This window comes from Mesoplodon densirostris, chromosome 1, assembly GCF_025265405.1.
Source record: "Mesoplodon densirostris isolate mMesDen1 chromosome 1, mMesDen1 primary haplotype, whole genome shotgun sequence".
In the NCBI taxonomy this organism is placed as follows: domain Eukaryota; kingdom Metazoa; phylum Chordata; class Mammalia; order Artiodactyla; family Ziphiidae; genus Mesoplodon; species Mesoplodon densirostris.
The window spans coordinates 103,290,298-103,313,788 of record NC_082661.1 but is presented as its reverse complement, the minus strand read 5'-3'; the positions used below and the strand labels follow the sequence as shown (position 1 = coordinate 103,313,788).

Genomic DNA, 23,491 nt, shown 5'->3' with positions numbered 1-23,491 from the left:
GGCCTTCCCGGGACTGCTGGTGGTGTTCTCCCATGGAGGAAGAGAGAATTCGAGGATTTCTCCCCCAAGACACGTTTGCTTTTCTCCCCTGGACCACTGCATATTACTGCACTGTATATGAAAGATGATAGTTTCAGGTACCGATTCAACTAATGCAAAAAAATGTCTTTTTATATTGCTAAGCTAATGAAGTGGCTATAGGCTCATAAAAGACAACAAACACAAATTGTGTGTATCTATTTCCCCCTTAATGTATGTAAGAGGAACAGTTTCTTCCCTGTCAAGCCTTCACAATTTCCAGAAAACATTCTTATCTGGCGATGCCTAATCTAACTGCTTGCCTGCAAACAGGGAGCACAGTCAGGGAAGGGAGATGGGGAGGGAGTCCACCACTTCCAAAGCCGGGCATGGAGGTAAAGCTCCTTCTCAGGAACCAGTGGTGGGAGAACGGACACCCACCCTGGTCTGCTTCTCAAAGGCCCTGGCTGCAGGTAAAACAGAGCCGCCAGGAAGCACATACTTCCCGGGGCTGGGTGCTGCTTTATAAGCTCCTACCTGGATTATCCAGTTTATTCCTTGAGGAAGTACAACCATCATCTCCATTTTGCAGGTGAAGAAACCAAAAATAAAGGGAGGCTGTGGAAACACAGACTTAGCCTGAGGTAAAAGGGCAAAGGTCACCTAGCAGTCTCCCTCATGGAGAAGCCACCGTCAGAGACGTGGACCTTCATGGCCTGACATCACCGATTTCCAGCTGTGCCCACATTTTCCCATCCTGACCAGTTCCTAAGAATGAGCCTTTGTCCCCAGAGCTGGCTTAGGAAGTGGCCCTGAACCCCACTCCCAAGCCCACCATGGTGCTCCAGAAACTCAGACAAGCAGGGAAGACGCTGCTAGATAACTACCTAGCCTCCTTAGATTTTGTGAGGATTAAATAAAACAACATTAAACACCCAACGCACAGCTGCATTCATTAAAAAATTGAAGGGAGTTGTATGTGTCTCGGTTCAAACTTAATTAATAAGCCCAACCCCTGACCCAATCCTGGAAGCCATCAGCCGGATCCACCTCTGAGCCCCCAGAGCACCCTCCAACTTGAGCCAAAGGTGTTCTCACCTTAGGTGCCAGCACCAAGCAGCAGGTAAATAATGTGACCCCTGCATTAGCACCTAGGCTCCATCTCAGCCAGGCTGCGGTGCGCTGGTGACCACAGGCTGTGCAGGCCCTTCCTGCAAGCAGCTTTCCCACCTGTGGGCTTGGAACCCTCCTCCAGCCCTCCATACGCGCTGAGGAAGCCCCCGCGTGGGCCAGATGCTACTTCGGATGCCGGGAGCTCAGTGAGACAACCCCACCCTGGAGGAGTTCTCAGGCAGACCTGGAAGTTAGAAGCTAATGGTAAGGGGCTTCCCTGGTGGTGCAGTGGTTAAGAATCCACCTGCCAATGCAGGGGACACGAGTTCGAGCCCTGGTCCAGAAAGACCCCACATGCCGCGGAGCAACTAAGCCCATGCACCACAACTACTGAGCCTGCGCTCTAGAGCCCGCGAGCCACAACTACTGAGCCCATGTGCCACAACTACTGAAACCCACACACCCAGAGCCCGTGCTCCGCAACAAGAGAAGCCACCGCAATGAGAAGCCCGCGCACCGCAACAAACAGTAGCCCCTGCTCGCGGCAACTAGAGAAAGCCCGTGGCAACAACGAAGACCCAACACAGACAAAAATAAAATGAATAAATTAATTTGAAAATAAATAAATAAAAGCTAATGGTGAAATGTATGCAAGATGCGATGGAAACTAAAATCTTCCGACGGTAATTTCACCTTCAACCTGCCTTTAAGGTAGAGACTGAGTGTAATGACAGGATCTCCAAGTATCACCAAACGTCATTCAAGAAACATTAATCAGGATAGAGAAAGTTCTGCTTGACTCTTTTATTAATTCAGGATTATATATTACAAAACCTACTCACGCCTCTGAATAATTCTGCCGTTTGACAGCAGTGGGAAATGTTTTGGTAAGTTAAATGACCACATGTCAGTCCTCTGCCTGAACACTGAAAACTCTGTAGGAAGATGAGCACAGCGGGCGAGATCCTATTGTGACCCTCCCATCTCCGTGTGAGCAAAGAAGAGCGACAAGCACACTAAATAAAGACCCCTTGCCAGGAAGGCGGCATCGGCAAGTGAATCTAAGTCTCAGCTGTGAAGTCTCTGTAACACTGGGCAGACGGCAGCCCCCAGTCCACGTGGGGAGGCTAGCACCCGAGTGAGCCTCGGGCTGGACTCCATGGATTTTAAACCCAGGAAGGGCCCCTCAGGAACAGATGCATTCTTGGCTCTAGGACTCTGAGCCCAGCACGGGGCCAGGCACTAGGGACACAGAGGGGACTGACAAAGCTCAGTCTGTTACCGGAGCAGCAAGAAACCAGCAATGCTCTCAGTGGGTCGGCGCCGTGATGGACGGAAGCATCAACTGCTGAGGTGGAGGGGAGAGAAAAGAGGATTCTGGAAGAATAACTCTTAAACTGGGCAAGACAATGTCCTATAAAGCTACAATGTTATAATCCAGGGGGTGGAGAAACTGTCCTGGGAGTGAAGAAGGACAACTCCTAGATGGCCTCAGGTGGGCAGACGGCGGGGCAGGAGAGGAGATTTTGTCATCTAATCTGAGCACCTACACAGCTCACCCAGGACACTCGGCGGCCAAACCACAGGGGCTCCACAACCCTCCGACATGGACAAGGAGAGTCAGCTACTGGCACCCTCTGCAGACCACACACACAGTGCAGCTCCACCAGGCGTGTGCAACTCAGGCAGGCCCTGATGTCAGGGGTGTAGACGTGGCTTTGGGAAAGTGATGTGATGTAGCAGAAGAAGCAAAAGCTCTGGAAAGAGATCGATTTGGACTGCTCACTACGGGTGTGACACTGGGTAAGGGGCCTCAGTGGCTTCCTCTGTGCTAAGACGGACCTGCTCCAGATGCTGTGAAGGTGAAACAAAGCAATGAATGTCTCTGAAATGCCAGCTTCTAGGGCAGGTCCTGAGCAACACCTGCTCTTTCCCTGGGCCTCCTTCCCATTGCCCACCCTGTTTCTGACCTGAGCTTTTACCAAGAGCCTGAATCACTGCAGACCATCTATAAATGTGGACTGCAAGGAATAATTCATGAATGCATTCAACTCAAATAGTTACTAAGGCCTGCGCTAGGACTGCAGATACAGGCAATGTTCTACTTGGTCCTAATTCTAGAAAGTAGTCAAGCACCTCACCAAGAATAAGCCAACACCAGCAGAGGCCTAGGCATCAAAGCACAGCGGGCGGCATTCACGAGGCATCAGGCACCGACTACATCACATCACACAGGTCTCAGGAGGGGACTCCTTGGCACTCCCTTTCCTTCAGACACCCAGTGCCCTGCTCCACGTTCACTGCCCACGTGTCTGACGCACACTGTACACTCTCTCATCAGAGTGCTGATGCATCTTTGGAGCCTGAGCTCTGGGACCCACCTCGTGGGTTATGCTGCCTTATAACTAAATCCCTTAGAGAGGACTCTGTGGGGAAGCGCACAGGCTCTGGAGCAGGCGGCTTGTGCCTGAACAGCAGCAGTGCCAGCCAGCTAGCCATATGACCTTGGGCAGGTCACTCTGCCTCTCCGGGCCTCAATTTCCTCACATGTAAAACAGAGGTGTTACAATTCACTCCAAGGGCTTGTTCTAAGGGTTAAATGAGATCATGTGAGAAGCACTGGAGTCAATCAGTGCGAGTCCCCTTGGCCTCTGCCCCCACTGGATTATAGCCATCTTCGGCCTAGAAAAAAAACAGATAAGCACTCTCCAGGACAGCACGCTTCACACTGCCCGTCGTGACCATCACTGATCTCTTGCACTGTAACATCATCAGAGTGGATCAGCACCAGCTCTTTTTTTGCAAAGAAAATAGGAAATTTCAGAGCGTTCTGCACATAGTAAAGGCTAGGTACTGTTTCAAAAAACCTGTCTCAGTCATATATATATATATATTACATTGCTGCACACATGGCCACACACCAGGTCACAACATAAAGTTTATTTCCTTTTGCAAGTCAGGGTGAAAAAAGTTTGAAAGACACTATTCCAAGGCAGTGTTTTCCAAACCTCCCTTTTACCTGGAATCTTAAGAATCTAACTTGGGGGCCTAAAACAGATAAGGTAGAAGCTGAAGACTCTGGTCCCATGTGATCCTCTCCTAACAACTTCCCCGAGGGGTCACAGGCCCCAGGCCTGGGAATCTGTGAGGCCAGGGTTCATAGTCAAATTACAGCACAGGTGCACCAACAGGTGTGCAGAGGCACAGCCTATGCAAAAGTTGACTGTTCATGGGGTAGAGGAATCATTTGTTGGTTAAATTAAGGTGGCCTTTTAGGCAGGCCCCAAACACTCCCACCCGGAACAGCCAGACAGGTGAGCCCAGCACCCCAGTAGTGGCCACTTCATGGCCTGATGTCTATACTATTCTGTAGTGACGCCAGCACTTGTGGCCTCAGCTACGAGCTCTGACCTCCAAACCCTTGTTCCCAGCAAGAATTCAGCGGAGTCAGAACAGTCTCAGGGTTTAGAACAGAAGCAATGAAACGCCAAGAGTCCCAAAGGCTCATTCCCATGGGTGCAGACAAATCAGCTTTATTTAAGGGACTGAGCCTCGTTTCACATGACATTCGGACTTTACCTTCTAGAAGTAAGCCTTTTGTCTCCTGAAAAAAGTGAGCAAAAAAAAAAAAAAGTCAAACCAGCTACACGTTCCCAGCAGTTTTAGATTCACTGCACAAATTAGTGCTGGAGCCCAAACGGGCCTTTCAGTCGAAGTACGTCTTTCCTTCTGCAGAGCCCCTTCTGCACGGTGGGGCAGGGGGATGTAGGGTGATCACCTTACAAGGCCCTGAAAGGCTAACCATCTGGGTAGACAGATGAGAAAACAGGCTCAGAGAGGCTCCATGGCCCTTGTTCAGGCCACAGCTAAGTAACGAGAGAGACCGGGGGTCGGGCGGGACTGCAGGATCCCGGAGCTGACACTCCTCCCACAGTGGGGGCCTGAGGCACTGCTCCCTCTGTGCCCCCGGCTACCGCCAGCCTTCTCAACTGGCCCTCTGCGGGTGACATCCCAGCCTTTCCCCAGGCCACCACATCCACTGTGTGAGAAGACTTGCCGGTCTACCGCTCCACCCCAGAACTCTCTGGAAGCCTGTAAGTATACTCCGACGTCCGACAGGTTCCCTAAAGCTGCCGTGTTGCCGCACCCGGCCCCTCCATGCTCTGATCTCAGCTGGTCCCGCAGCACTTGCCCTGGGACCACAGCCTGCCCTCGCCAGCGCCTCTCCCTCACCACTCTCCACCCACTTCTGCAGCCTCGGCTCAGGCCCTGCTCTTTCTGCCTTCGTCTGTCCCTGCCTCCAGGCTCCCCCGCCTCCCCTAACCTAAAAGTCACTTCCAACAGAACTCACCTCCATCCTCACCCCAAGCAAAGGCCTTCAACTGCTCCCTCTGGCCCCGGTAATCCTGCCCGAGCTCCTCAGCTTGGCATCCAAGATGCACCAGACTCGGCCTCCCGGGCTCTCGCCTGCCATTCTCTGCCCTGTACTTTAGGCTCCCACACCACCACACCAACTGCTGCAGCCCTGATGATGCTGCAGCACCGCATGCTCACGTCACGTCTTGCTCAAATTCCCGTGTTACCTTGTGTACCCTGACCCCTCGGCCTGTCTCCAGGCCTCGGTCCTCCCCTTGTCCCAGAAACAGCATTCATCACATGCTGCGCAGCCTTGCTGTGCACGGACAGCCTCTCCCCCTGGACAGAAGCTCCAGAGAGGCAAGCGCCTGCCTGTCTCCGATCCCAGCGGAAAGCCCGCACAGACCTGGTGCTTAGTGACGCCTCGCGGAAGGAATGGGTAAACAGCACCTTGGAAACTGAGAGTCCAAGACCCCCTTCTCCCCTGGAGGGAGTTCAGGAGGACCAGTCAGAGTCACAGGCAGCGCTCAAGAGAGCAGCAGAGCCGAGCAGGCGGCCAGCAGCACGGGGCTGAGACACAGGCGCATCGTGCTCAGGGCGCTGGGGAGGCTGTAAGGCAGGACGCGGGGCTCAGCTGAGCCGAGAGAAGCCGGCAGTGAGGAAAGAAAAATGGGGGCACGGGGATGAGAAAACACTCTGAAAACACATAAAAATGCAGTCTTACCAATCGATTAGGTAGATGTCTGGAGTTAAGTTGTTTTTCTTGAAATGAGCAAATAATTTCGGCAAATTTTCTTCAAAGAATACCTCAAATGCAGCAAAATAAGTCAACATCTAGGGAGATAATGTGAAATACACTAATAAACTCATTATCAGCACACATTTCCAATCTACCAAAAAAAGTCAATATACTTACACCTTTAGAATCTAACAATCATCTTCGTATGTAAGTTCTCACACCCCTTCGTCGGCAACCCAAAACTAGGCACTACACAGGCAATTTCTAAATAAGCTCACTCTCTAACCTCATATAACGTTACCGACTACATCTTATTATTTCTTCCACTTGTAGATAACTGAAACCCAGAGCAGTTACGTAACTTGCCTAATGAGGTCACATCACCAGCGTGTGGCAAGGCAGGGCCCTGAACCCATGCCTGTCCCGCAGGCTAGGTTGACTCCTGATGGCCTCAGTCTTTTCTAAGAACCAGGAGCGAATTAACTGTCGAAAATGATCTCAAAAAACACGTCTGCCTGCCTGCCGACCCGCAGCGTTTCCAGAGGGCATATGATGCTAATACTGAGGCAGGGCAACAGCGCTCTGGCTCAAAAGTGCAGCTCTTTTGAGGCACCGAGGGAGAAAACACTGAAGGGAAAGGAAGCGGCCACAGCCTGTTTCATGAGCACATGCTTTTCAACTTCTTACAGGGTTTGCAGGGAAACGAAACGCACAGAGCAACGGTGCGGTGCTGAAACAGAAAGAACAGCTACAAGTGGATGGGAGCGATACGAATCTGAGAGGCTGGATGCACGTGGGCAGATGGCAACTCCCGGATGCTGTCTGCACATCTTAATGAAGGCATGTACAGTAAACAAGGGGTTCCCAACTGGGGGCAATCTGCCTTCCGGAGGACATTGGGCTGTGCCTCGGGACATTTCTGGTTGCTCCATCTAGAATGGAGGTGCTACTGCATCTGGTGGGTAGAGGCCAAGGATTCTGCTAAACAGCCTCGATGCACAGGACAGCCTCCACCATGGCTATCCGGCCCCAAATGTCCACAGCGCTGCTGCAAAGAAACCCTGCTGGAAATGCAGGTCCCACTCAACGTTATGATTCTATGATTTTTCCTTAATAATACAAGCTAAATTTTTTAAGCACAGTTTTTATCATGTATTTCCAAAGAGGAAGCTGGGATCTTATCTTCAAAATGAGGAGGTATTTAGATGTAAATCATTTTATTATATATAAAGAGCTTTTCCTGACTACGAAAGTAGTATCTATAAAATGCTCACTGTGGAAAACTTATGAAGTACAGAAATGAATAAAGATCATCCATAAACACTGTTACTATTGTGGTATATTTCCTTTTATTGTTAAATATGGTAGCTATTTATTATGGAATACGTTCTGTTTTACATGCTTTTGAAAAAATTAGCATTTTATCTTAAATATTTCTCCAATACAATTCTTTGCAATCAGTACTGCGCTGGATATATTTCCAGATTTTAAGGAACCATTCTGCATTCCCTTAAATCCCCATTTTTAAATGTTTTCATTTTTTACAATGAAAAATAATTTTAAATTTTATTGAATAATTACAAACAACCATGTAATAACCACCTTTGTGCAGAGTGCCTTGCCCACACTTGAACTTTCTTAGAACCTATTCTTATGAGCAGAATTATATACCAACGCCATTTACTGCTACTGACATCTAACACCAAACTGTCTTCTAAAAGGACTCTGGGGCTTCCCTGGTGGCGCAGGTTGAGAGTCCGCCTGCCGATGCAGGGGACATGGGTTCATGCCCCGGTCTGGGAGGATCCCACATGCCACGGAGCGGCTGGGCCCGTGAGCCATGGCCACTGAGCCTGCGCTCCGCAACGGGAGAGGCCACAGCAGTGAGAGGCCCGCGTACCGCTAAATAAATAAATAAATAAAAGGACTCTGCCGATTTACATTTCCCTTCACAGCCAGCATTCAGCAGCAGCTTTAAAACACTTCTTTAAAAAAAAAAAACATATGTACGGCCTGAGCAAGAAATACTCAGGAGTCCTTAAGGTATCAAGGAGAAAAACTGCCTAGCTGATCTAAACTGTTAGGTCGCTTTGGTCCTAAAGTACTGACGATAAATTAATTATCAGTGAACTATCAACAAATGATCAGCAAATCAAGACGTTAATTAAAAAGCTGATGATCTGTTGAACTGGTGACTCCTCGTCTGGGCTACTGGAAGCAGAGGGGCTCCGATGCCGGCTGCTCGCGGACCAGCTATGCGCCTCGATGGAACCCCGTCACTCCCGAGCCTTGCTTCCTCACCGCACCAGGAGCAGGTGGGGCCTCCCCAGGGCAAGGACTGCCAACTCCTTCCTGAACAAGCGCCGCCCATGGAGACGCTGGTCTCGGACGCGTCTCCCCTCCTGCGTACCAGCCCATCGCGTGAAGCAGAGCCCCACGTGGCAGCAGGCAGCCACAGGACCCCACTATGCGACAGGCTATTTGACAGACCCTAACGTGGGGCCTGCTCCTGAGCTTCTGCTTGGACACAAAGTGTGTACGTTTGTGCAGGAATCTCCCTCCTCCCTCACTTGAAGAATGTATTTTCAGAAATACTTTCTGAAAGAAGGTACTAAGAAATTCATGCGTATGGCTATTGACCACATGTTTTTAAAGTCCAACACAATGCCCCAGATGAGCCGCCATGTTACCTAGGGTGACTTATTCTAAGTATCTTAGTGGAGGGAGAATGCATTCTTTTTCCCGCTGAAGAGAATGATTAGGCAACGCTTGCTGTGTGTGGACACAGCACCCAGGGCACAACACACACAGGGGATACTTACAAGGCCGTGGTCCACTCGGAAAAATGCCATTTGACAGGGTTTATTCAAAAGATTAGAAAAAGCAATGAAGGCATCTGCAGTATCTAAGTTCAAGATCAACACTGCCGCTATGAAGGACATGCCCTGAACCTGAGAAGAGAAGAGAAAGGGGCATTAAACAAATGGCAGCCACCACAGTCAGAGCAGCTCTTCCATCTTATTGAAAGAGGAACCCAAGCACCCTCACACTGGAAGGTCCCACACTGCGCCCACCCATCGCCACCCACCAGAGGCTGGACCGACAGCCTCATGGATCCCGACCTGCTCTGACCCGGAACCAGAGCCCTGGCGCGCCAGCCGCCTGTGTGCGCTCCTTCAGTCCCACCCCTAACACGTGGGAAACCATAACCCCCCCCCACCTCTGCATTTGACACGCTGCCCTGCAGAATGTACAGCTTCCTGGTGCCGCAGAAATGTACGTCTGAGCGAACACGTCACTCTTTCTAAAGCCATGCATGCACACGTCTGCTAAGCCCCAGAAACGTCAGCAGCATAGTTTTAAAAACTGTTACTGCTAAAAGCTTTCCTGATTTAACGCTGAGAAAAAAAAAAATCACATGCAAAAAATGAAAATCAAACCCAGTTAAAATGTAGTCAATGCCACAGAGCGGCCATGTCAGCTCAATTTCTCTACGAGGAAACTGAGGCAAGTCATTTATCATGAGACTTTCCATACCGAACAAAAAATGGCATTCAACCTGACATCCGCACCTACGATGTGCCGGGCAATATAGTGACTTTCTCTCTAGAGGAGAACGTTATAAAATATTGGAAAAGTTCACTTACATAACCCACATCCGGTCGGTAACAAGTGTAAGCGCCCAAAATGCTGTGCAACATGTCGTGGTACGGGCCACCCTACAGGGACCAACACACCAAAGGCACGCGTCAGCAGTGTTAGTGCTTGGGTGATGGATGTCGCCGCCACCAGGCACGCCTGCTGTTTCCGAGCAGACCTCGTTGCCAAGCATTATTAAGCAGCTCGGCGCGTATCGCATGACTGGACAAACGCTACCTACCAACCCACAGCTGACCAGGTCATCTGTAGCTCTGCCTACAAAGCTGCACTGAGCTGGTGGGCTAGGTGTGAGCACTGCGCTAGAACAACTCCCTTAGTTTGGCTGCTGCTGTGTAACTGCAGTTCCCCGGCAAGTTCAGCAGGTGACCAGGTACCCAGGCTCTTCAGAGCCGGTGCGTGCCCACCGGCGCTCTGTCCCCCCAGCACGCCCCCCTCCTGACCACCCTTTCTGCCTCCTTTGCCCTAACAGCCACTGTCTGTGTTTCTTTTGTATTTTTCAGCATGGGAGGTGCAGGAGATACACTCTAATTCTTAAGTCCTAATAGCTACCTTTTTCTTCTAAGCATTCTCCAGCTCTCCCATCCCTCCAAGATTTCCATTTGTTCCTATAACTTCCAAAAATTTAAGTGTTGGAATTTCTTTTTCCTAACTGAGCACAGAGGTGCCTCACACTGATGCTAACGTGTCTGAAGACACTGAGCTGACGGGCTCAGCCCACGTCACATGCTCACTGTGCACGTCTACTGTGTGGCTACACGAGAACGCCATGGCCCAGCCATCCCATCCTGACGTATAAAAAGAAGAGGCACTTCCGAATCATAGAGGGACAAAAGCAAACAGCAATGGGAGGGTAAAAAGATGACAGCCAGGGCTAAGCGGGTAAGAGAAGGGGGGACAAGGAGGGACCCTGTGGTAGCATCAAATGTCCACCTGAGGATCAGTGTCGACTGTCACCAAGTGAAATGTGGTCTAAGGCCAAATGAGAAAAAAGCAAAGGCACTATACTGAACTTTCCTTAAAGCTAAATGTTCTTAACTTAAAAGATTTTCCACCACCCTTCTGATTATGTCCCTCTAACTTTGGTGCTAAATGGCCATTGTTTGGTGAAAATATGGTGCTAGTACATGGCAGTTCCTTATTTTAAATGTCCTTAACTTGTTTTGGACATTTCATAGTTTCCCCACACTCCCCCTTTGTTTTTTTTAATACTGCCCATTTATGAAATCTAGAACTTTGGGAACCACAGACGGAGAGAGACACGCCCAAAGGAAGCCAGAGCAAAGAGGAAAGCCACTTGTCCCCAGCCTCACCCAAAAGACATCCCTAAAGCTCTCCTCCTCTTCTGAACACGTCTTTCAGCACCAAGTTAATCACCCGGTGACTCTCAAAGTCAATGATGCCGAATCCCCAAGAGATGTTCCACGGAAAACATTCTGGGGCCTGGGTCTGGGAAAGGCTGGACCTCAGTGCCCACAGGGTGCAAGCACCCTCTCAGATCCTGTGCCAGTTCTGTGACGGCCCTTCCTGGCTACACTCCAAGTGTGTCTCAAAGCTCTGCCCTTACACTCTCTTTCCTCCAGAGCAGGGACTGCCCTGCAGCTCGTTCCTACCTCAAATAGAGCAGCCAACAGTTAGTAAGTAGGGTCCACGAAATTGAGCTGTATCCTCTGTGTTCATTCCTTTAGCGAGGTTCCCTCTCCCAAAAGGAACTGGGGATTCCCTGAACCATCAGCTGTTTGATGCTTCCATTCTGGTCCTCCTTCTGCCTGGAATGTCTTTCCCATTCTCTGGTCAGACTGTCAATTCAAACCTAGTCCAACCACAGCCCAAGAGCCACTTCCTCAGTGACAGCATGCCTGATGCCTCATCCCTGACCTCTCCCGGCTGCTGTATGTACTACCAGGAGAGTACCTGGGACACGCCACAGGTACTTGAGGTACTTTGAGAAGCCCAGCTGTGTCTAAACTCTACATCTCCTGGCTCACTCTAGGCGGTTGCTAACTGATCTGTTGTAATTTATTCCACTGTCCTTTACTGGTTACCTAGTGTGTACAAGGCATGATGCTAGAAACAGGGGCATGACAGAATCAGATTGGGTATTCCTAAGTCATACTAAATATTTGTTGGAAAGGATCAGTTACCCTTATTTTTTAAAGCCTAAATGTATTAACAAAGGACCCTCCCTCCCAACAAAAATCCCTGGTACTTTTCAAACTTGATTACAAATACATGCAATTTGACATCTGTGAATTTTAGACAAAACATACTTAGAGCAACAAATCACTGCCACCACCTACTTGCTGGAAAATGCAGAGATTAGGGAACGTTCTGGAAATGTCCAGTTTAATTAGCTCCAGACTGGCTTCTCTGTCTGCTGCTGAAAAACCAGCATCTGTCAAAAGATCAAGAGTCATCACACCTCTCAGAGGTGAGCGTGTGGAATAACTGCGAGGCTTAGAACTTTTACAAGAATGAAACAAGGGAAGGAAGTTCCTCAGAAGCACATGGGCCTAATTACAACTTGAACCAACACGATCAACAGTTTGTAGGATTTCTTGCTTTAAGAGTAAAAATCTCAGAGCACCATCTAATGTTAGCCCATCATCAGACATTTTCTAGAGTCTGAAATCAGAATCTAATTTGAAATTACCTTTTATCAACAACTGTCAGTGGAAGTAAGGGCAAGTCAGGGAACAGACACAAATGAATTCCAGGCGCAGAAAACACCAAAAGAATCACTGTTTAATCCAGAACATCACGGGTATGAACGTAGAATATGTGTGAGTTACTGCAGTATAACACTCATGTGTACTATTTCTAACAAGTAATTATGAATAACTTGCTTTATATTTTTTAAATTCCAGTACCACATAGACAGTATTAAAAAAAGAGCTGCAAAAAAGGTACTACTTAACCAGCAGAAGTAATCATAACCATTCTTGTGTGTCATGGAAAATTCTAAAAGCATAATCTAGGAAATATGCAGTGCTCTTGTCTCTTTGGAAGTAGCTCTGATGCTCCTCTATAAACCAACACTCAAGCAATCCTGGGTGCGGGGCTACTGTACATCACGTGAGCAGTGAATAAAGGAAAAGATATTGGTCATGACCAGCCCTCCAGCATTCTAGGACACTAACAAGTCTCAGGAACTAGTATAATCTTTCTTATAAAAGTTTTCTTCTTTAAACTGTTCGCTCTAAAAACTCCCTTTTCGGGGATTCCCTGGCGGTCCAGCGGTTAGGACTCGGCACGTTCACTGCTGTGGCCAGGGTTCAATCCCTGGTCAGGGAACTAAGATCCCACAAGCTGCTCTGCGTGGCCAAAAAATAAAATAAAATAAATCCCCTTTCCCATGAAGCTTTTATAAATTTGCACCAACCACTACTTCAGTTAAGTAAACCTTCCTTGTTATGTACTAAATAATGATACGTGTAACTGACCAAAGGAGCCCACCAGGGTTAGCGTCATGTATACCTTCATTCTCCACTTCAGAGCCTCCCGTGCTAAAGCACCGCCACCGCTCCTTGGCTCGGGCAAGACAGATGTCAAAGAGCTCTGGAAGAAAAGCCTTTGGGTAAGTGTCATGTGCACACGTGTCTCCTCAGCAACACCAGAGAATACACTGCTGCCTCGTTCAAATATCTGCAGTTCAACTACACACCACAGGCTTATTACAGCTACCAAAACGATCCCCCCAACTTGGCCAGAAGGTACTTCTATTGTCTATAGACATCGCTATATACAAAGAAATACATAAAATGCCTCCATGCCTGGTATTCACTCTGTTACACAACCCACCCATAAAGCTAGATTGTTTTGATGCGTTTGTGAGTCTACCGCCTTACTAGACTGTGAGCTCCTTGGGGTAAGACCATTAGTCTCTCATTCATGTCTGTATCCAGAGCAAATAGCTCTGGGATTGACACAGATCAATATAATCAATGAATATCTGACTGATGAAGAAAGGGAGAAACAAGCAGAAAACCCAGAACAAGCAGAAAATCTGGTTTCAAATAAAGACAAGATGGAACCACTACCCCCTGGCCCAGTCTTCCTGAACTTGCTGCCTGAAAATGGGATAGGGGTGCAAGCAACACAGGCAGAAGTTTCAAAAAATAAGGATTCTTGGTGGCAGAGACATATCAAGACAGGTCTCTCACAAGAGAGCTTCCAAATCTCCTCCATATTCAGAACTTATTTTTTCAATAATTCTTCTCTTTGGGTAGTTAGGCAATAGTGAAATAACTCACGCTCACAAATCTCACTTTTATACCCAGACCTCCAGGGGTATAACCATGCCCCACTCCTCCTGAAAGACTGAACCCACAGAGAGAGGCTCCCAGGCCTCTGCTGGCCCACCTGTCCGGTGGGTGCTTCCCGCTCCTCCCCAGCTCCCATGCTTCCCAGCCATCCGTTGCCCTGGATCACGAACGACCACTAGTCAATCACTAAGACTTTAATTGCAGCTACCCAGAGAATTTCTACCACTTTATTTTTTCCATCAATACTTCTGGAGAATAAAGCAGAGCACATCTGCCTTCCGGACAGTATATGCTATTTTTTAAAATACAAGTCAAATTCTAGTAACACTGTTGTGTTCCAACAAGCTAAATTTTGATTAATGACCTTCTTCTAACCTTGTGAAGGATCTGATTTACAGTCTACACTAGTCTGCAACGGCAGTACAATTATGAAATAGAACTTCATACTAACACCATCACCTGGGAGGACTGCATGCATCTTAACTCAAATGCTTATGGAACAAATCTGGAGGTGTGCTGAGCTGGAGGCTAGAGGGTCTGGGGAACTTCTGCCCACTCTCAGTTTCCAGGAGGTGGGCTTAGCTTTGCTCATTTTGGCAGGAGGTGGAGGAAAACAACTGTGTGGCCCCTGACCACTGGGAACAACTTTTCAAATGAGGTATTTGACAGTTAAAGCACAGATGCTGGCAGCCTCAGGGTAAAATGGGTCAAAGTGTCAGTTTTTAAAACACCCGCATGGTTTTACTGGCGTGTGTCTGTGGGTGGAGAGGGAGTTAGAACAGTGAACACACCTTCTTTCCATACGAAGCTTCAAAGGACAAGGCTGACTTCCCGAAGAGTGAAGTTTAACAGTACGATTAGATTGACTTTCAGTGAGTTTCCAACTGCACAGCCACAAAAAGAGCAAAACCCTAGGGCTTCCCAAATCGCAACACAGGCTTCAGAGTCAGCCAGTGGCGGACTTTCTCAGTAGGGAAATAAGGTCAACAATACGTGCCCCTCAGACTGCTGCCAATGTTAACAAAGACGTGAGTAAAGAACCTAATCCGACGCCAGGCCTCAACAGCAGACTTCAAGATCATCTGTGTTGTCACATTGGCTTGAATATGCAGCAAAACTGAGGTTAAGAAGGACCCAATAAGGTGGCACTCGTTCATTCATTCATTCATTCAGCAAATACTTCCTGAGGGTCTGACTGCACAGAGAGCTGTGCTGGGCTTGGGTGACAGGAAGGAAAGCATGACAGGTGAGGCCGCAGCTTCCTGAGCATCAATTCTAGGTGGGCAACTGACATTAGGCAGCTAATTATACAAGAAAGACACAATTTAAATAAAACGAGCCAATATCAAAATTTAGACAAACTTTCAAGGCATGTGACTGATGAATTAGCCATTTAGCCTGATATACTACGATGATATGGTCTATGAAGGATTTTAATTTAAATAAAATCAGTGCAGCCAACAGTGAGAACCAAAAATTAAAGACACACACAGAGTACCCTGCATTACATCCAACTGGTGTAGTGTTGTTGATACAGTTTAGAAATTTTCAAGAACAGGGACTGAGATAAATGGTCATCCATTTCTCCAAACATCTACTTCTAGGGAAGCCGCTGAAAAACCATTTCCACAAGTTAAATGCTATACATCTTCTCACGTACAGATGTTAAGTTTTGGGCAGGTATGGATTAGCAAAAAAAATGGAACTCTGAGGAGATCACAATGAAAGGAAACCAGTGCCCATTCACCCAACCAGCTGTCATTACTCAAGATGGAGCACACTGCTGGCCAAGGCTACCATCGCACGTGGTGAGATCAACACCTGACAAAATAAAAATTACAATAACGACACGAGCCCGAGCCACACAGAGAAGATACAACAATCTATTTTAAACTCAAGGGCCTTCAACAGGGTAAAAACTGCCACCACCAACTCCACAGCTGGGCACTAATACAAAGAAGACAAGGAAGGAGTTCGAGTCCTGAGCAGCTTAGACGGCAGAAAGGGAGGAAAAGGGAAGAAGGAAGGATTACCGTTTCTTCAGCACTTAATTGTAAGTCTATGAGCTCCCAGCATCACTTTCACTCTGGGTCGCAGCCTGCAGAGCGCTGGGCAGACAGGGGAGTGAACCAGTGAACACACTGGTGGAGGAGCAGCACACCCAAACTGTACGAGTGCGTATGGCGGGACAAACAGCCCTAAGAAAGGAGGGTACGGAGCTCACCTCCCTCTGGACTCAAGCTACTAGACCCTGGAGGACCTAGTCCTAGCACAGTATGCTGTCCCCTCTAAGGTGCTGACGTATAAGATGCCTGGGGAAAAAAAAAAGTCACAAAAAACCAGAAGTACCCCAGATACAGCACCTCCACAGAAAGAAACATCCTTCCCTTCCACTTTCACGTCCCCATCAAGGCTCGCTTTCTGCAGGACTCTGAGAAGAGATCCGAACATGGCTCAGCCCACTAAAGCCTTGAGCCCCATGTATGCTTCCCATGTACTCAGGGAAGGTGACAGCTATCAGGAAGAAGGCGAGCGTCTGCTCTCAACTGACACCAGGTAACTGTAGCACCCAGGAGTGAGCCCCGGCTCCCCACCGGCTCCAATCCTGGAAGACACACTCACCTGGCCTCTCCGAAGACACAGCGGCGTAGCGATGGCTGCCTTTCTTCCTAACGGGGCAAATGGGACAGGAGAAGCCACAGGACCCAGGGGTGGATTCCCCAGGCCTAGGATCAGGCAAGCCACTCACCGTGGGTGATGTTTAACTCGTTGCCAATGGCTAAGCTCCAGACTTTGCCTCTCACGCTGGGAGGGATTCCCTGCCACCATAAATCTCGAACTTTTCTAGAGCACCACCTGGACAAAAACGGAAGCATGAGTTTATGAGTTTGTTCTCAGTGACGAAATGTTTGTCTACCCACGTGCTTAACCCCCAACCACAAAAGCGGGGGAGGCACAGTAGTTATGTCACAGCCCCTGGCCTCAGGGAGCTTACAGTCCACCGTTCCAAACAGACAGACCAGGAGGCCGACGACTACCTCCCACTGGGCCACTGGGTTACTGCTGTGACAGGTGTGCCACAGGCACTGCACACGCAGACATGGGCGCCACAAACCAGGAGCCCAGAGTGCTACTCTGGAGCCAAATTCTCAGTGACCAGTAGCAGTCGAAGCACAGGAATGGTGGGAAGGACGTTCTGAGCAGAAAGCACAGCAACAGGAAATAACCTGGCCTGCTCCAGGAACGGCAGGCAGCTGGGCACGGTGTGGGGAGCCGGGGGCACTGCCGCAGAGCTGCCGAGGGAGGGCAGACCCCAAGGGGCCTCGAGAAGGGAGCCCGAGAGCACGGCCGCCAGCCTCTGCACAGCTGCACACACACAGGTGAAGCGCTCAGGCAAGGCAACTCTAAGGGCAGGGCAGCTCTGCTAACTCAGAACGTTCGGAACTGCAGAGTCGCTGAGGTCTGCTGGTCACAGTGAACACACACTGCTAACGGACTGGGACAGACATAAAGGTGCCAAAGACCCCCAACACGGTGCTCCTCAACACAGCACAGAGCGGAGAGCACGGGCTGATGCTGCAGGAACCAGGGCTGCAGCCCCATAACACCCTCACCTGGGGAACCCGGAGCAAACTCCTTCTCCTCTCACTCAGTATCATTCTCCCTAAACCAAGATGATGGAACCTTCCCCCTGACCCCAAAGGGCTGCTGTGAGGATTAAGTGGGACAAATCAGAAAGGCGCCCGGCACCCAGCTGGTGGTCATTAAGTAGCAGTTCCCATATGAATGCACGCGTCTGGGCTACATCAAGCATCAGTCAGTGTAGGGTGGGCCAGGGCTCTGCAGCCACACAGGGAGTCAGTCCAAGGGTTCTGAGGGCCTTAACTCTTGTTACTGGCCCCACTGCCCAGAAAAGCAGGCTCTGGGCACAGCTTGTGTTCCCCGTGCAGAGCCTCAACAGGGCAATGTCCGCTCCCCCGAGACCCCACCTCCACAGTGGGAGTGAGTGACACCCAGGTAAGTGCCAGAAGCAAGTCCCCAACAACCTGACACACGGTTCAGGTTGGAAGAGAAAAAAGGAAACTGGCGTCCAAGCTCCCCCAGCTCCTGCTGATAGGGGGAGGCCCAAAAGGAGCCACCAGTCTCTGTGCATGGCTCCAGGACTGCTGTCCAGACACCAGCCCCTAACCATTCTGACCACGCAGGAGGGAAGACCTACAGCTGTCCCTCAGACGCAAAGGAGACAACAGTGCCGGACTCTACTGCGTACCAGCTACTGGGGGCTGTCACCAAAGCACACCTGGCACCCCTCCTCAGACAGGACAACAGAAACTTGAGCAGACAGATGCAGTGTACCCAGCGGGGTCCTCTACAGGCACCTGGAGCCAGGGAGAGGGCAGGAAAGGCTTCTCCAAGGAAGACTGAGCTTTAAAGGACAAAGTGTTAACCGGATGAGAAGATACAGGGCAAGAGCACTCGATGCAGAGGGAATGGGACATGCAAAGGCCCCGAGGCTCCCTAAGGAAAGGGCACTGTCCAAGCAAAGGAGAGATGAAAGGTGAGGCTACAGGGAAAGGGACGTGCCGTCCCACGAAGGGTCCTGTCGGCTAAGCTAAGCGATTCCAATTTTACACTGAGAGTCATAGGAAGTTACTGAAACGTAAAGTATGGAAGTGACACAGATTCGTGCCTTAGAAGATCCCTCTGGCTGCTGAGCAGAAGACAGCTGGAAAGGCTGGGAGGGGAGCTGTCACAGTACCAGGTGAGAAACGACAAGGGCGGGACCAAGGCAGGGGAAGGAGACTCTGTGCAACTTAAACGTCGTATCAGATAATTTCATCAGGGGCTGTGAGAGGAGCTACAATTAATACAGCTGCTTCCCACGAATTCTGCAAAGAATTGTAGAGTCTAGAGAGCTTACATTGTTTCCCAGTTAGGCAAAATCTCATTATTCCAAGTGAGGACAGCATTTCCAATACTTTCTTCTAATCGACATCTTTCTTCCAGCTGCTTTTTCCTCCTCTGGGCTTCTTTCAGCTCTAGAAATCACAGTTAAAAGAAGGAAAACATCTATTAATTGGTATCCACTGATTTCAAGCTAGGTGACTTTTCTCAAAGAGCCAGGCTGCAAAAACACCAGGAAGAGGGCAATGAAGTACAGCACTGAGACCTGACCTTCCAGGACTCATTTCACACCTTACGGAGTTTAGAAAGCTGAGGCGTTAGCCATCTTTTAGGAAGCTTTTTTGTAACATACATACCGTATAACATATACACAGAAAAGTATACAAATGAGAACCTAACGAAATTATCACAGAATAGACAAACCCATGAAACTACAGCCCCAGTCAAAAGACTGAACGGGAACAGACACACCAGAAGCCTCTCTGTGCTCCCCTCACCCTTTCCAACGGAACCTGCAACTTCACTTCTCACAGCTTAAGAATAACTCTTAGGGTATAACAGCAACTCCGAGAAATGCCATGCATTTTCATTTATATATACTTATTTGTGGTAAAATACACAAAACATGAAGTTTACCATTTTAAGTGTACACCCAGTGGCATGAAGTACATTCACATTGTTACACAACCATCACCACCGTCCATCTCCAGAACTTTTTCATCTTCCCCAACTGGAACTCTCTCCCCACGAAACACTAACTTCCCACCCCCCGACACACCTCCCCCGCCCTGCTCCCCAGCCCCCAGCAACCTCCATTCTACTTTCTGTCTCTATGAATCTGACTATTCTAGATACCTCATATAAGTGGAAGCATATAGCATTTGTCCTTTTGTGTCTGGCTTATATCACTTAGAATAATGTCTTCAAGCTTCATGTTAAGTGTGTGTCATAATTTCATTCCTTTTTAAGGCTGAATAATATTCCATTGTACAGACAGACCACGTATTATTATACATACTTTTTAAACAACTAAGAATCATGGGGTTTTTAGGTGTCACAAGGCACTTTATCGAATCACATCACATCTTCTTGTAAATAAGAAAAACTGAGCCCACAGAAGGAAAGAGATCTGCCTCTCCAGCATCACTGGCTAAAGCTTTCTCCAGCCTAGTACTTTTATCCTACACAGTCTCTTTCCTTGTGTAAATTCAAAGTGTTATTATCTTGAATGAAGTAACCAGGAATAAGTAGTTAGTAGAAACATACATTTTCGATGAAAAATTATAAATCTCAAAATATTAAATAAAGCATTCACCAAAGTTCAGGTTCTACAGCTCCAAAAGGTAAAGCGAAAATGTCCATAAAGACACAAAATCTTGTGCTGACTTACATAACCAAACATATGTGAATTCCATTACCTCGTTTTTTGGCCTGAACCACCATTTCTTCATACTGTTGCCTGTGTTTCTGAGCTTCTTCAGCTGGCTTCGCCGGGAGATTTCTTGATAGAAAATAAATGATTTTTCACCATTTTAAATATTAAATAAGAGAAACTTGAAGCATCATTTACTAAAAAATGAAAAGCTCAAAGACCAAAACCACATCTGTTAGATGATAAAGACACAGCTCTTTCGTAAACTAAAAATATTTTTTTTACAAAAGTATTAAAATAAGCTCATTTTTTAAAACTTGAAGTCTAAAGATTAGCAGAAAGAAGAAAATAGCAATTAACCATAACTCCAATAGAGATAAACACTTAATCTTTGGGTGTTTTTTTTTTCACCCCAGTCTCCAAAGAAACTTTGATTTGACCACCCTGCACGAATACAATAATTATCAACAGTTACCCTTGAAGTAGAGTACCCTAATGGCATATATTATTGACACATCTATGTATGAACATATTCCCTGGCCAGTTTTTTTAAGTGTGTAAGTTTCATACTAGCTATGTGGTTCATCTCATTTATATATATACACACACACACAGATTCATACAATAGTTCTAAACAACTAAATGTGGTATACAACTCTGAATCCTGGTTAAAAAAATAAAACACATGTTCTCTTTCAGAAATGTGCTGGTGAATTTGCTGGCCCTTGAAAACTGGGAGGGCGGCAATGTCTGGCTGTCTGTGCACATCACAGTGTTTTTGCTGCAGGAGAACAGGGCACGATTTCCCACAGCTCATGTTTTAGACAGCGTTACAAGGACGGATCCTCACAGTGTGGCGGCTTCTACCAATAATCTCTACCTACCTTCTGAATCCTCCATTTCAGGGTTTCTCTCCCCATCTACCCACACATCCACAATTTCCAAGGACCAAAAATTAACATCAGAAGACAGATTTCTTCTGCAGACTTCATCAATTTTAAATGTCAGGGTTGGCAGGGACCTTAGGGATTCTAGCCCAATGTTTTACAATCTCTCTCTCTTTTTCTTAAAAGCTGTGGAATCTTTCTATTCAAATACAGTGTTCTATGGAAACTCGATGCTTAAATAGAGATAAGCTATGGCCTGGTACGATGGAGCAATCCCTTTCCCTTACTAAGGTCTCCAAACACGATCTACAAGCCCGTCATCAAAACCCATCTCTCCTCATCAGATGGATGGAAACCAGAGGCCCAGAAGGGAAGGGAACTTGCTGGGATCACCCAGCCTGTTTTCTGCAGATCCCAAAGAACCAGTAGGCTAGTCCAGGAATTGTTCTACAATACTGGGGTGCCTCCAAAACACGCACTTTAGAGTATACTTCCTGGTGTTTCTTACCGTTACAAGCCAGTCTATAATTAATAACAGCTATTTAGGCATTTGGAAATGCTAAATTAAAGTAAAAAATCACCTGAATGGAAAATCCTGATCAAAACTTCTATGTTAAATGAAAGTTTTCCAAATTAGTCATGCTATCATATAGAATACACATTAGTAGAGGGAATGAAGAGGGGCCCTGCATTTTTAGTAAGTGACGTGCTAATTTTTCTTCCCCTTTTCTAATGAAAAGGTGACTAGCAAATGTACTTATCCCTGAAAACAAACTCTCCACAGACTCTTCTTCAGACTCACGCTGGTCTGTCTTCCAGGATGAGCGCAGTGGTGGAAAGAGGCTCAAAGTCAAGATGCTTCCTCACATTCTGCTTTGGAGAGGGTGGCCTGCTAGGTCGTCCAGCCTTGTCTTCATATTCCTAGGACAAAGAAACCAGGGATAACTCCAGGCCCGGCCAATTCTGATATTACGAAGCCCTTTTCAAAGTAAGAAAGGTGTTTTGTTATGAAGTCCTTTAAGCCGATTTTGAGGATGATGCACTGAAAATATTTCTTACTCTTTAGAAGGAAAAACTGCCCATGAAAGGGGTTCAGCTGTGCAGTTCAGGCCATCAGTTTATGGGGACTGTGGGCTTCCCATACTGGCAGGGAAGTCACTAAGGATCTCATCATCCCAGCTGCTCCTCTAAGGGCCCACAAACATCGACTCGGGTCTCCTAGGCTGCTTCTGGGTAAGAGGTGTGTATTCTGTCTTCTGGACACCGTAAATTTGAACTGATTATTGCAGCAGCCTCAGGGAAGCTCAGAGTCAGAGTGATAGGCAATTCTAACATTCATCTGACCCCCACCCCTGGCTTCATCTCCCACTCCCACCCTAAATTTCTAATGCATTTCCTTTTACCCCACAGCATTTTATCTATTTTTGTTTGCCTTTCAAACCTTTCCTGAAATGAGGACAGGCTTAAAAATTAAAAATCTTTTGCTTAAAGATGATTAAAGCTGTTTCATTTTCTTAAAGCAGAAACATCAAAAAAGAAATTCCTTAACATCTTGGTGTGAAGCCATCACTGCAAGCTGTTACACGAATAATTGTGCCATGTCCTGGAAATCTATGAGAGGCCTCCACACTTCCAGGTCACTTATTCGTGCTATGAACTGCAACTACAAAACCTCAGTCACACCTGGTGACCCACATTCCAAACACCCAACCAGCAGAGTTCAGGAGAGTCAAGTAATTTGTGCCAAAGAGTCCAGTTTCTGAAACTGTGTGTATATGTATGCGTGCCTGTGCATGTGTACCCTCAGCCCTCTGCAAAAATAAAAAACCAGTATTCTCTTGTTGCCTATTAGAGACAAGGCTCTCAGGACCCTCCCTTAAGGGAAGGCAACCTAACTGGGAAGACAGGACAAACAACCGAGCAGTTCAAACTAAGATTTAAATAACCACTCCCGATACAACAGAAGCAGTATCAGGAGTGGAAAGTGATGAATTAAATTGCTAAACGAATTTTATTAACACTAGTTGTCAAGTGGGGTGTTACTGGTAAAATTATTTGGCAAGCAATTACTCTCTCAGCCAGGAAAGCCTATAGAGGCTTCTAAAAAGTTAAAAGAAAAATTTTTTGCCTCAAAACCCACAGGCTATGAGAAGCGTGTGCACCAAGAAGCAGGTGGGTG

General features: G+C 47.6%; 1 protein-coding gene across 7 annotated transcripts in view; it reads right to left on the bottom strand.

Moving 5' to 3' along the window:
* TBC1D14 (TBC1 domain family member 14) overlaps positions 1-23,491 on the bottom strand; it is a 104,474-nt gene that overhangs the window by 12,405 nt on the left and 68,578 nt on the right. For 6 of the 7 annotated variants that reach the window (XM_060106300.1, XM_060106319.1, XM_060106329.1 and 3 more), the window contains 9 exons: positions 22,115-22,233; positions 20,472-20,554; positions 19,070-19,187; positions 16,898-17,004; positions 13,361-13,441; positions 12,184-12,278; positions 9,874-9,945; positions 9,049-9,177; positions 6,212-6,321 (listed from right to left, as the gene is read on the bottom strand). In XM_060106300.1, coding sequence (XP_059962283.1) covers positions 6,212-6,321; positions 9,049-9,177; positions 9,874-9,945; positions 12,184-12,278; positions 13,361-13,441; positions 16,898-17,004; positions 19,070-19,187; positions 20,472-20,554; positions 22,115-22,233 — 914 coding nt within the window. The remainder of the gene's footprint in view (positions 1-6,211; positions 6,322-9,048; positions 9,178-9,873; positions 9,946-12,183; positions 12,279-13,360; positions 13,442-16,897; positions 17,005-19,069; positions 19,188-20,471; positions 20,555-22,114; positions 22,234-23,491) is intronic. The other variant, XM_060106310.1, reaches the window with a different exon arrangement.